Source organism: Gopherus evgoodei, chromosome 7 (assembly GCF_007399415.2).
Source record: "Gopherus evgoodei ecotype Sinaloan lineage chromosome 7, rGopEvg1_v1.p, whole genome shotgun sequence".
In the NCBI taxonomy this organism is placed as follows: Eukaryota; Metazoa; Chordata; order Testudines; family Testudinidae; genus Gopherus; species Gopherus evgoodei.
This window is the reverse complement of record NC_044328.1, coordinates 9,232,174-9,246,833: the sequence shown is the minus strand read 5'-3', so window position 1 is coordinate 9,246,833 and position 14,660 is coordinate 9,232,174. Positions and strand designations below refer to the sequence as shown.

Sequence of the window (14,660 nt, the reverse complement as noted above, 5' to 3'; positions counted from 1 at the left end):
TGCTGTGGCTTGAACTTAGGTTTTGCCAGAGCCGGGACATAGAGACCCAGTGTCTGGAGGGTCGTGCGAAAGTCCTTCATGCCATGCAGCCTTGTATCTGTTCCTCTGTGAACAGTGCTTTCCCATCGAACGGGAGATCCTGCATGGAAGATTGCGCCTTGCTGGAGAGCCTGGAGAGCAAGAGCCATGATGGCCATCTCATGGACGCTGCGGAGGCCATTGAACATGCAGCCGTGTCCACAGCATCCGAGGCAGCCTGCAAGGAAGTCCGAGTTGCCGTTGCCCCTTCCTCCACCAGCGCCCTGAACTACTACTTATTGCGCTCCTGAAGGGAGACCTCAGATTTAAGCAGGGAGCCCCACAGATTAAATTCATACCGACCCAAGAGGGCCTGATGGTTTGCCACTCGTAACTGGAAGCTCGAAGACGAATACATTTTTCTTCCGAAAGAGTCCAGCCTCTGAGTCTTTGTTCTTTGGGGTCAGGGCTAGCTGACCGGGTCGTTCCCTGTGGTTGACCGACTCGATCACCAGGGAGTTGGGCACCGGGTGGGTATATAGGTACTCATGCCCTTTTGTGGGTACAAAGTAATTGCGTTCTGCCTTTTTTGATATAGGAGCCAACGAGGCCGGTGTTTGCCACAGGGCATTTGAAACTTTAGCCACCCCTTCATGGAGCAGCAAGGCCACCCTACCCGGTGCCTATGGGGACAACATGAACAGGAAGTCCGAAGGCTCCTCCATCTCCTCTGCCTGGAGGTGGAGGCTTGCTGCCACCCTCTTTAAGAGCTTTTGGTGGGCCCTGAAGTCCTCCTGCGGGATGGAGGGAGGCAGGGCCAAAATTGCCTCCTCCGGGCGGGGTGAAGAGGATGGTGTAGTGCTTTGGGTGTCGGCCGGCGCTGGAGGATCCACCACTTGGTTGGACTCCAGGCACAGTACCGAGGACGAGCGTCCCACCAACTCCTTTGTCGGGGGTCTGGAGAGGGAGGCAGACGGTGCCTTCGAAGCTCCGGCCACCAACCGAGCTCCCACCCGGGGCTGTGCCGGAGGCCACGGTACCCACTGGTACCACTGGACCGGCCACGACACTCTGTGCCACTGCACCTGCTATGGCACCGGCGGGGCCAGCGGCCCGGGTTGGCCGGTCTGGCCCACTGAAAGACTGCTACAAAATGGAGACTGGGCTGATGTAGGATCCGCTGCGGTCTCTCGACAGGGAGTAGCGGCGGTGCCAGGATCTGCGACAGTCATGGGACTGCGATCTCGAATGGAGGACCAGTACTGACGGTAATAGCTGCTTTGTGAACGGCCTCGACGGGCAGACCCATGATGGCAAGACACCAGGGATCAACACCCGGGGCTGCGGTGCCTTGGTGGAGACTTGGAGTGGGAGCCCAAGCAGGAACGGCATTGACAACCGTGCTGTGACCAACTGCGGTACCCTCTCTGGGATGAGGACCAACGACGACATCTGCTGCGGTCCTGTCGATATCCGCTATCTGAGGAGGACCGGTGCCACGAGTCCCGGCTGGCTGGAACCCAGCCTGAGAGTCTAGTCGGTGTCGAGGGCGATCCACGTGGACTCTGCCCCGAGCAGACACTGGGCACTGATCAGCATTGGGAATGTTCCCTCGATCAAGGCCGATACTGAGTCGGGGGCGACTGCAGAGATCCCAGTGGAGGCTTGCCTCTGGAGCATGGGGCCGACATTAGTGGCGCTCCAGGCACTAGCATGGACAAGATGTCCCAGCGCCTGGAGGGCTTCGGACGTGAATGGCATCTGGACATCTGGAGAGGCCTGTTCTGAAAGGGCTGAGCTACTTCGCTCTACGGGAGTCAGAGGCTTAGGGCCCAGTGGGAATCGAGGACTGCCCGACATGGGCCTAGCCTCTGTCCCAGAATTCCCTCGGTGCCGCTGCGAGGAGGGAGTCTTCTTGGCCCTCCTGCTGTGCCTGTGGACAGGGAGCAGTGCCGATGGTCAATGGCACCGGCGGATCACCATGTACTCACATCGTGGCGCCTGGTATTGGCTCGGAGTGTCGTTCTGGGGTTGGAGTCGGCGCCGACTCCATCAGAAAGGCTTGGAGCCTAATGTCCCTTTCTCTTTTGATCCAAGGCTTAAATGATTTGCAAATCTTGCACCTGTCGCTGATATGGGTTTCTCCCAAGCAGCGCAAACAGTCTGTGTGCGGGTCGCTTCTTGGCATAAAACGCCAACAAGAACCGCACGACTTAAATCCTGGGGCATGCCCCAACCCAGGCTCACTGACGACAGGTACCAAACAAACTAACGGCACCAATGCACGTGGTGAGCACGCACAACTATTGTGGAATACACATGAGCAATCACTTGAAGTAGTAACAATATAGTTTGAGCTAAATTGGCCTCTGGAATTCTGCCCTGAGTAAGGGGAAGCACAGAAGCAGAGCAGGGACCAGATGGTGACCTACAGTCATCATTTGATTTTTGCTTAGCCCTTGCTCCAATGGGGGGATGGGAGGGAGAAGAGGAGCATGGAGAGAAAGTAGTACGTTCTATCAGTCCTTTTTCTGCCCCTCCATACCAGCTGAGCTGTGTTGCCTAGCACGTCCAGTGGAGCCCCAGCTCCACCCACATCCCACTCCCTGCCCACCCATGTGAAAGGGGGAGCAGTTGCCTGAGCGGAGTGAGGGAGAATACCCTGGTTGCTGTGTTGTGACCCGTGATATAGGTACTCCGCACAGGAAAGCAAGGGGTCATCTAACCTCCCTGCTTGAGCACATAGCGTAATTCATGTCCGAGTCTTATACACTGCACTCATATGCAAGTGGTACCCTGGTTTGCTTTGCTTTTATTTTATCAGTAAATCACTTGCTTTGAAATTAATATTTCGTTACATTTTGAACAACAATAATTAGTACTGAACTTCATTTCTTCCAAGTCCTTAAAAATTAAAGAGATAAAACCTGATTGAAGATAGAAACAAACACTACAATTCATAACAAAATAAAAATGAAAGCATCCAAGTATATTTACTAAGGTGATGATTAGAAAATGTATGTTGCAGCAACACAGCTTTATACAGAGAAACGACAAACCTTTGTGACATAGTGTCCTGACAGAAATTTTAGCTTAACCAGCTCTCACTATTCTGCTGTGTTAGGCTTCAGATATGGAAAGATTTTTTCTTTTTAAATATTCTGTACTAAGTCAAATGTTCAGATACAGGAGATATTAAATATTCAATAAAAAAACTACTTTTCATTTACACATTTCATTTTCAAGTTTATAAAGAAAATCAAACAGACAATTCCTTCACATAGGACCTAATCCCACGAGTGGAGGAGTAAAAGGCACTCAAACTCTCAAGGGTTGCATTTGTATTGTTATAACTGTGCACCTACCAGGTTGTCTAGCATTCTCATGAGCGCTTCAAACTCCTGCTCCCCAACTTTCCATTTTTGTTGGGAGCCCATATTAACTCCAACTCCTCCAGCTGCTACCACAGTGTGTGTGAAAGGCTTGTACTTTTGCAGGTCTAGTATAAGAAGATTGTCTATTCCACCTGCGCCAGCTAATGCATGAACCTGCAACAATATTCACACAGTAGTTTGTTTCTTTATAGATAATTTTTTGGGTGTAGAATTCTCAGCTTGTCTGAATTTAAGGGAAAAACTGTAAACATAAAATTGGCTGCAATTATATTTTCAGGTTACTTTTCTTCTCACTACAATGAGAAGTATCAGTTAATAATTATGGCTGTAAAAGGAGTAAATGCAATAAACTTCAATTATTTATTACATGCTCAACAATGTACTTTTAGCTATAGAAGACAGAGAAATATCTTTAATCTTCATACAGACGTACCCTACCATTGGAGAGAAAGGCAACTCTATGTCTGATTAATTACTTAAGACACTAACAAGCGATTTCTGGATTCTGCTTAATTTATTTTGCAATACACCATTCTCCTCCACTTTGTGTTCTTTGTGGAAAATCCTCTTTTTCTCATCCCAACACTGAGCTTGAATAATTGAGTTGGGCGCTATGAATCTCCACAAGGACAGAGGATGGAGGGGGGAAGGAATTCTTCAATCAGACCACAGAGGATCTAGTGGTATCCACAGACTGTGTGTTCTATTTCTATGCAGGGTAAGGAGTGATGGATCCGTTTCCTTCCTCCTCCTCTAACAGTCACTGTGTTCAGCCTGCAGGGAACGCTCATGGATCTATACTCTGTAGGGTGTAGAAATATGCACCCCAGGACACAGGCTCCTGAAGTTTATTTTGTCCACCGTGGAAAGCACTGTTACAGTTTCACATGGATGATCTGTATTTAGATAGGAGGGACTCCAGATTTGCCCTGTAATATTACAGATCCATCTACATTTCCCCCCAGATTGACTGGCTTTCAACACATTAGTTGGCAAAGCATTAATGGCTCTCAAAATAACTTTCATGAAATGGTATCATGTCGCAATGCTGCACTGCAATAGGAAGACTTTCTAATGAATGATACTATCCTATGGGATAAAGTCATTCAAGTGAACACAATGTGCTCTACAGCAAAGCCAACACATGATGCCTAAACTAACGTTCATACCCAGAGTGGTTTTGATATTGCTAACTGTGCACATAAAAGGAAGTAAACGGAAACATGCTTTGAATTTCATGCTATAATAGAAACAAATCTCCTCTTTAGCCCACAGAACTTCTACACCGGGGTAGTCTATTTTTTGTCAAGGTCCAAATTTCTTGGTCAAGGTATTGCAAAGCTAAGATTCCAAAGAAGAAAATAAAAAAATAATAATGATAAGTAAATAAAAAGATTTTGGTGCCCGTTCAAAAGCGTCCGGCGGTACAGATTTGATCCACTTATTGTAGTCAAATATTGCATCTAGTAGCAGAGATTCTGTTGAATACTTTGCAATAATGGAACTTCCTCCCTATGGAGTCAGGTCTATCCATTGCAATAACTCGTTATGGCATAAGTATTTCCTTCAGAAATTAAATAATGACAAGGCATCTCTCTTACCTGTATTTCACAGGCAAGCTGCACATTGAAAATATAGTGAAAGGCCTCCTCTAACGTCTCTCCTAAGGCTACCACACCATGATTTCTCAAGACCAGAACCTAGTAAATGAAAACACTAATGTTAAATAGTAGAAACTGGTACGGTACATGCAAATGATTAATGAAAACCATGAATAAAGGTTGAGACTACCTTGCAACTGGGCCCAAGAACCTTCTGAAGCTGAATTCTCTCTTCCTGTTCATCAAGAGATCCTTGGTAATTGCAGTAAGCAACATCTCCCAGAATCAAAGCTTCCTGAGAGACTGGAAGGATACCACACTTCATAGATGAAACCTGTTTCAAGAAAATTTATCGCTTTTAAGTTTCTGAAAACAAACATTTAAACCAGAGTTCTGTACAAAGTGCCCTGTTCCACACGTTTCCTGATTAAGCTTCCAAAGTTATAACTAAACTATTAGGTCATCCAGAAATTCACCATATTAGTGGTAGATTATTCCCTATAGGATTTTTTCCAGTACATGGGTTCTCTACCTGTGGATCATGACCATTTGGTCCCACCTATATTCTTAAATGAAAGTGAAGTCTTGGCTATATGCTGGCTAGATAAGAAGAGTCTCAATATGGAGTAGATACTGTTCTCGTGCTTTATCCAGTCTAGTTTAAAATACAGTGAGAGCACTGCTACCACTTCACTTGGGGGACTATGCCACATAATAGATGGCACCATAAGCAAGCTTTCCCTGGCAATTGATATTAATGCATCTTTTCCTCACTTCATTCCCATTACTCTACATCAACCCTCAACAATTTTTCTTCCTTCCTGATGTTTACACTCTTCAAATATTGGTACACAATCATGTCTTCCTTTTCTCATCTCTAGCCATGCTATACAGACTTATCTCCTTGTTTCTTTTATTTGTTAGTTCAGTCCAGCCTCTTACTCATTTTTGCCCTTTTTTGACTTCTAGTTTAGCTATAACTTTGAGAGATACTCAGAACAGTGTTATAATATAACCTCTTAAAAATGCAATTCATGTCATCCACATCATGACTTAGAATACGTTATGTAGTACTGAGATGATTTAAAATAAGCGTTGGCCTAAATTGTACATATTCCTCCTTCACTATGACTGAGGTGGTCCGATCCTCATTTTATGAATGGCTCATTCCAGCAAAGTGCTCAGTACCCTCAGGTCACTCAGAATCTTGAAGAATAAGCCCCTTAAACTGGTGAAAGTCAAGAGTAACTGAACTGAAGTCAATGGAGTTACACAAGTATAAAACTGTGGAGAGGAGAGTTTGATCCATACCTACTAGATTTACATTCATAATATACATCTTAATATATTTTCATATTTTGAAACTGTTTCTTCTTTAGGCCATGTTAGGAACTGTACAGACTTACAGCTGCAGTTGCAGGGGTGTGTATGTGTATCACACATCTGACATCAGGGCGCATGGAATAGATGGCAGCATGTGGACTGAATCCTGCATTGTCGATGCTCAGATTGGTACTCCCCTGGTCAACTACATCTCCTAAGATATTTAATTTAACCTGGAAAATCAAACAAAGGAAACTCATGGAACTACTGTAAGTTGGCCATGACTAAGTGGCCATGAATCAACTAAAACAAAAACAAAAAAAACAACTCCCCCCTCTTCCCACCTCCCCCAAAAACAAACCAACGTATAGCTCAGTAGGTACCATCACGGGAGGGAGGGGGAGAGGAAACAGAATCAATTTAACAGCTATCATATTTGATCTTAAACTTGTGCTTAGTTTGATCTTGCCTAAACAAACTAAGATTTTCTTTTTACCACATGCAGTAAAATAACAGTTAGAAGTATTAGGGAAGCCAGGACTAAGTATACAAATCCTCCTGCTGTTAAAGATCTTGCCAGATGGTGGAAATAGCCATGAAAAAGGCCAGATCCTGATAAACAGAAAGAAATTCCTCTTTGATCTGGCTGCCCCTTAGCTAAAGGAAGAGATGGTAGTGTAGCACACCAAGCAGACTCAATTGGAGTAGAAAGCCTGTATGAGAGCCTTCAGTAACTAGCTTCTGTTCAAAGCACAACCTGCATAGATATATTTAGCGTACAGATAACGATAAATAAATTCTCAAACTAAAATGGTTAAGAGCAATAGATGTTAAAACTGAACATTTCAGATAACTGTTTCAGATGAACTACATATTTTTACAAACTATTAATGTACTGTGTGTTATATTATAAATTACACCTCCTATTTTCTCATATTTGAACTTGAAAATTTAATTCAACTTAATGTGAAAACAAAGACTCAATCTCAGAACAACTGCCATTAAAGCATTTTAAATAAAAGTCATGAAAATAAAAAAAATCCCCAAACTGTTAGGGAGGAGGCGGGGGTGGGGGGGGGAGAGAAAAGAGTAACAGAGGCAAGAAAAGCAGCATACAAGATCCAGTTCTTATGGTTATATTTTCGGCTCTGCTTTTAGAAGTTGACCATATTGTGCTACCTACCTTCTGTTCCCTTCCAATAATTGTCAGTAAGACTCACCAGTAGATATGACAATTTGGGTAACAAACTTTGCAGTTCTTTCATACCATGAGATGCCTAATTTGGTAGTCTAGACACTGAATTAAGAACCCTTATACCAATTACCTTTTTGTTCTTGGACAAATTACTTAACTTTGTTGTTTCCCAGTTTTCCAACTGTGAAATGAGGATAATAATACATGCCTCACTCCTGACAAGGATGTCATGTGGATTGATGCATGCAAAGTGCTTTGAAGATCAAAGCACTATGGATTACTCATAAGAGGTTGCTGTTATACTAATAAAGTAGTTGACAAATTCTATTGGACTTTCTTTTGTGGATCGGTGGGAGCCCAGCTAAAATGCAAAAAGCTTGCTGGACAACATTAAAGTTTTAGTGGAACCAAAGCAGTGAAAGTGGATCGAAAATCTGGACAGAAGTGTTCAGGAGCACAGGATTGTGTAATCCCAAAAATTAATCTGCTGTTCACTAGATGACTTTATATGAATTTCAGAATGGGTAAACAAAAACCTGATGCCACTATCCTTCTTCATTAGCTGCAAAACTAAAGAAAACAATCTAAGCTTCAGTGATTATTATTAGTGTAAGTGAAGCACATACCAAATTGGAGGCTGAAGCTTCAGAAAAAGACAGACCTCTTGGAATGATTAGAATGTGGTCCTGTTCTTTGCTTACTCTTACCTGCAAAGGAGAAAAAATGATTTCTGATTTATTATTGAATTTACTTGAATAACATTTGGAAAATTAATTCTAATTTTCTACGGTTTAATTTCAAACATATAGCTGAAAACACACAGAAGCAAGTAATCATTTTTACTCCTAAAAATACTCACTGTGATGTAGGAATTTGCTAAGTGTGCCCATCCAAACAAGTCAGCCAACCTGTACAGGCTGGCTAACTTACAACGAGTAAGTTTTTCTCCCTTAACAAATGAGCTGGTGTCTATTCCAGGTAGGTCATTGATGGGTGTAACCATTCCAAGGCCTGAAAGAAAAAAAAAAATAGGTGGCAAATAGGACAATTAAATTCTCTGTAATTCTCCAAAAGCAGTACACTTACATTTGTAGTACAGAATCTCAGTTTTGGCCAAAAGATAATATCATTAGACTAGGCTTGCAGCAGAGGTGTAATGTTTTCCAGGACTGCCTTAGCAACTTTTATAATATACCCTAAAATAATATGAAAGTCTCCAAATTTTGAGAGAAGAAAGGAAGGATGAATTAGTGACAGAGGATTACTCAGATTTGAACTATCCTGTGTCTCAAAATAACGCGCTTCTGGACAGATTCCAGTGTTTTAAGACCTCCTGTACTGGTAAGCTAAGCTACATTTACAGGCTGTTTAATAACGCTCCTACTGAGCTCTGCAGACTTGAATAGCCATTTGATTAGATTTCTCATTCTGAGTCACTGTAGTTAGTTCTAGAGATGTCATGAGGGAGGATATAAGAACGAGAACTTTTGCAGCAGAACTGTTTAATAGCACAGAACACATTTTAATAGGGAAATTGTATCATGGAGCACCTCCTCGCTCATTTATGACTGTGAAGACCACTCCTTCTCCCCTTCACAAATACATAATATGTCTGTGGCAACTACAACATCTGAATACATAGGAAGTAAGTTAAAATATATTAAATACTATGTTTTAATAAGATTTAACAGATAGAAACAAGAAGAGAGTTAGTACCTTATGACCAGCCACCTTTCCAGAATCCACTAACAAATGGTTCAAGGACAATAGTTTGAGAACATCTAGTTTAGCTGATAGTCCACAAGACTGGAAGGCAGGAAATTTGGATTCTATTTTCCTTTCTGCCACTCACTTTGTAAACTCACCTAAAGTGACTTGTCCAAAGTCACACAATAGAAGTGTTGAGTATTATCAGCTCCCACTGGATTTCAGTGGGAGATGCGACTGCTCACAATGCTGAAAATCAGGCCCCTAAGAACACAATACTCAAGAACGGCCACACATGATCATGTTGACAGCCCATCTAGTTTAGTATCCTGTCTCGGACAGTGGCCAGTACCAAAGCTTCAGGGAGAGTGTACAGAACATGACAGCTGGAGTAATCCACCAGTCTTCTACTCCCTGCTCTGGAAGTCAGACGTTTAGGGTCATCTGAGCATGGGGTTCCACCTCTGATCATCTTGGCTAATAGCTACCAATAGACTAAACACACAGCTGCCAGGAGCATGAAAGTAACATCTAATCATGCATTTGAACAGGTTCCTCCTTCCTATCAAATTTTAAAGGCAAGTATACTACAGTGAATTGCTGCCAGGTTAGTTGTCATGTTACTATCTATGTGAATCATAGTAAAATGATGAGATTGGATATTAGTTTTGCTGCAATAAGTTGCAAAACTTATTGACTATTAGCAATTTCTAGAAATTATAACTTTTCTGATACCAAATATTAGAGGGAGAACATTTAAAAGTAAAATTATTTAAGACCACAATCTGTATTGCTTTACAGATTAAAAAACATGGCAAAAATTCTGTTGAAAGGATGAGGTCCCAGCATCTGGTAAAACAGAGACAGAATTTTAGAAAAATATTGGCAATTATACACGTTGTTCACTTACTCAGCGGAGATGAAGAGAAACCTGCAAAAGAGCTTGCCATGATGTAATCGGCAATCTGTTGCAATGCAAGCAGTCCAGTTGGGTTACGGCCCTTCTTCATCTGTTCTTGAATAAGACATTCCAGGTCTTCTCGGAAGGCCTGCAGAAACATTTGAGAATCACTCGGATAAACTTTCCTCGATAGTAGTGAGATCATTATTATAGGCAGGGTATAGGTATCAATACCTATTAAGGTTAACCAACACTTCCCAGTATAAGAGCCTATTTTAGTTACTCATCACTTTGAAAAACTTTAACTGTCACAGAGGAAGTCTATGGCACAGTTGAAAAAGGAACCTAGATCTTCCAGTTCTTTGCTTTCTCCACAAGATCATCCCTGGGCAGGAACATGCTATTCACCAGAGAGATGGCTTAAAAGTTCAGAACTATGAGCCTATTCAGCAGTTCATGAACTCAAGAATGGCAATCTACTAAAATATAGTTACTTTAGGGACAGGAAACAATTTTATATAACTGATTTATTTGGAGAAGCTTAAAAAATAGTGGAAGAAAACACCTACCAATACTAACTTGACTAGAGCAATCATCATAATTTCAGTACAGTAGGGACTATTCAGTCGATCCCAAAATATGTAATATTCTGGTAAACCCATAGCACTTATATTAAAACTCATTTTAAAAACCATCAGCAATGTTACAATTGGGGTGGGGAGGGATAGCTCAGTGGTTTGAGCATTGGCCTGCTAAACCCAGGGTTGTGAGTTCAGTCCTTAAGGGTGCCATTTAGGGAACTGGGGTAAAAATCTGTCTGGGGATTGGTCCTGCTTTGAGCAGAGGGTTGGACTGGATGATCTCCGGAGGTCCCTTCCAACCCTTATATTCTATGATTCTTAACCCCTTTCCATGTTAAATTTACTGTAACTTCATTTTGTTCCTCATTAAACTGCTTCAGATATAGAATGGTCAGATTAAGGGCTTGTCTACACATAAAGCATTGCAAAGGCACAGCTGCAGTGATGCAGCTGAGCTGCTGTAGTACTTAGTGAAGATGCTGCCTAAGTGAATGGAAGAGCTTCTCCTGTCAGCATAGATATGCCACCTCCCTGAGAGGTGGCAGCTATGTCTACACCAGGAGTTCGGTCAGTATAATTGCTTTGCTCTGGAGTTTGGGGTTTCCATGCTCCTGGGAAACACAGTTATACTGACATAAGTCTGTTTTATATCTCATTGGTGTAGTTTCCATTCCGTTTTGAAATATTTTTTTAATTGGTGGTGGTGTACCATATATTTCAAGATAAAGAGTCTATAAATTCAAAAAACTTTGTGCTATTTCTGATCAGTCTTGACTCTTTATCTAAAATGAAAGACAATTTTATCACATAAAAACGGTTACCTACCTTTCGTAACTGTTGTTCGAGATGTGTTGCTCATGTCCATTCTATTCTAGATGTGCACGCGCACATCTAGACACAGCTGTTAGAAACTTTTGCTGTAGCGGCATCTGTAGGGCTGGCTGTGGTGCCCTCATGCCATGGTAGATCAGGTGCTGCTGACCTTACACCCTCTAAGTTCCTTCTTGCCAACAACTCCAACAGAGTGGCAGGGGATTAAATGGACATGAGCAACACATCTCGAAGAACAGCAGTTACAAAAGGTAGGTAACTTTTTTTCTTCGAGTGCATACTTCTTATGAGACCCTGATAATATTTTTGTCTTTTTATTGGACAAATTCCCATAAGACCTAGCCCAATATTATTGATGGGGGCATCTTGCAACTGGATCCCTGCAGATGCAAATGTTTGCCTATGCAGGACTGGAGCCCAAGGGCTTTTTTTTGCCTGTTTCAGTTACCTATTATAATGTTTTAATTCATGAGTACATTGTAGACCATTCCTGATCTATTTTAAAATATTATGTTCAAAGTTTACATTTTGAAAGAGATATAAACACTCCACATACAGCCCAAAGCAGACATTTTTCAAGTGGAAAGGGCCTGAGTCATTTGAGATCTAGTACTTGACAATAGAACACTTAACCAGGAAAACAAACAGTAGCAATTGTCAGAGGAATGAAAAATGATGTTATTCAAGTCCTATGAAGAAAATGTTTTAAGTGAGGGATTTAAAAGTTGTTTCAGCCTACATGAAAATTCTTTATTAGGATTCGCTACAGCAGGGGTTCTCTAACTGAGGGTCGGGACCCCTCGGGGTCATTATATGGGGGGTCACAAGCTGTCAACCTCCACCGCAAACCCTGCATGCCTCCAGCATTTATAACGATGTTAAACATATTAAACAGTGTGTTTAATTTATTAGGGGGTCGCACTCAGAGGCTTGCAATCTGAAAGGGGTCGCCAGTAAATAAATAAATAAATAAATAAATTTGAGACCCACTGCCCTACAGGCTTCAAATTTATAAAAGTACTTCAGGCTGAAACAGATACAATGGACTAGCATTTCAGAGGATCTTCTAACTAGTCTATTTGTATGCACACCTCTTAAAAAAAAGTGCGATCAGCACTGCAGTCAAATGATAGATTTAATCACTATACATGGATAGTGTTAAACATGTGCAGGCAAGTATTTCCATATAAAATAGGAGCCATGATTTGAAAATGTGGCCTATAACAACTACTTGAGGAGGAGGAAGAGGTAAAACAAGCTTAAGACACTTGCACAAAAGCAGGATGAACAATCCTCTGAAAACCAGCCCATTACAGCTGAGGCGAAGACCAACTCTGCAGCTTTCATTTAAAAACCCACAAAATACCCACCTGTTATGAGAGGCGTTCTGAACTCAACTTCCATTAATGCTCACCAGAGCATATCCTATGGCTCTGTGCTGCAGGAAGCTCAGTTGGCTCTATGAACTCTTTCCCCGTGAATTATGAGAGAACTTGTTCTGTACTTTCAGGGCACAACAGTGGAATTATGGGAAGGAACTGGAGGACTAGTGACACTGAATGCAGCTAAACTGCATCCACATTGTACAGTGGTCATGTTAACAGCTAATGAGTTTTGCCATCCTGAGCTTTGGCCCATACCTCCTGACATGCCAGCCAACTTGAATTAAAAGCACCACAACACTCAAATTAAGGGTTTCAGTATATGGCTGGGACTCAAGCTAAGAGCAACATTCAAGTAATAACTCCAGTTTACTTTGCATTGAAGACAAGCCTACAAAATTATAAAAAAATTGAGACATGGGACAAGGAAAAGACAATATACAATAAGAGGACAATTTGTTAATGAAATTGATAGATTACATTACATTTGGAGGAGGAGTTGCAGACACCTGTGAGGACAGAGAAATACAGAAGTATGTAGAGACGTCAGAAATGTGGATGGGATATATGGGTAGGCTCAGCCCGGAAAAAACATCAAACTAGTATAGCTGGTGAAAAATAAATGTAAAACTACAATTCACTATTGAAAGAGGCATAAGAGCTAACGGTGGACAACAAATTAGATATGTCTGTAACATGACATGGCAGCAAACAAAGGCCAGTGCAATGTTGGATTGCATGTGCATATGCAGAGGCATCATGTGGCAGGACAGGCATATGAGCATTTCCCACTATACCACCTTGGTGTAAATGCCTCTAGAAAAGGTAGTTGGGTACCTGTAGTTCTTGTTTCTGCAAGACATACAAGACATACATACCCTTAGGTTCATGCAGCACCAGTCCAGGTGACTCCTTAGATTTAAATGTTGAGCTTCTGAGGCATCCATAGGAGTGTCTCTGCAGTCCTCAACAGGGAACTATCACATAGTAAGTCACCCCTTGCAAAGGGACTGGAGCTTAACGTTACCTGTGCCAAATTTAGCCTGCCTCCCCAGGTGAAAGGAATGACACCAAGAGCTATGTGATGGGAGCATGTGACTAGAAGCCAGGTCATCTGCCCTGTCTTCTTTTCAGCAGACAATTCTTCAGAGCTCCCAGGCAAAGGCTTTGGGAGAGAGACCTAAGAATGGGAGTCTGTTGAGGGATAAGCTTCAGCTGAGGGACCTACAGAAAGCTGGAGCCTCCTGGATGAGAAGCCCCAGCTAGAAGAGTTATGAAGGACTGTTAGCCTGATAGGAGGGCTGTAAGCAAAGGGAAGCCCTGATAAAGGACTTGAAAGACCTTTGAGCCTAGAAGTAGGGCTGCTTGGATGCTGAAGCCCATTATCAACTGGGAGGTCTAACTGAGCCCAAGGAAGGAAGGTTTTGATTACTATTGTATGATAACAAACCGAATCCATAAGGTGAATAATATTGTGAAAACACCAGGTGTGGTGGTTTGATTCAAGATAAGAAATAAACTGAGGCAGCGGCAGGGCCCAAAGGCAGATTGGATAATGCTTGCTACAGGATTACCAAGGCTTTCCTGATCAGTTACTTTAAAGAGCTAGACATTGTTCTTTATCAAATAAAACCGCTTGTTCTGCATTTTGGGGCTGACTGGCTGGTGGATGGGACTGCCATTTCTGCCTCCATTCCTTGGCCACAATGCTGGCAGGGAGAGGAGA

General features: G+C 42.4%; 1 protein-coding gene across 19 annotated transcripts in view; it reads right to left on the bottom strand.

Annotated features, from left to right (window-relative positions):
- ADD3 (adducin 3) overlaps positions 1-14,660 on the bottom strand; it is a 184,497-nt gene that overhangs the window by 26,013 nt on the left and 143,824 nt on the right. For all 19 annotated transcript variants that reach the window (XM_030568095.1, XM_030568093.1, XM_030568099.1 and 16 more), the window contains 7 exons: positions 10,150-10,288; positions 8,392-8,543; positions 8,159-8,239; positions 6,421-6,570; positions 5,205-5,348; positions 5,015-5,113; positions 3,384-3,566 (listed from right to left, as the gene is read on the bottom strand). In XM_030568095.1, coding sequence (XP_030423955.1) covers positions 3,384-3,566; positions 5,015-5,113; positions 5,205-5,348; positions 6,421-6,570; positions 8,159-8,239; positions 8,392-8,543; positions 10,150-10,288 — 948 coding nt within the window. The remainder of the gene's footprint in view (positions 1-3,383; positions 3,567-5,014; positions 5,114-5,204; positions 5,349-6,420; positions 6,571-8,158; positions 8,240-8,391; positions 8,544-10,149; positions 10,289-14,660) is intronic.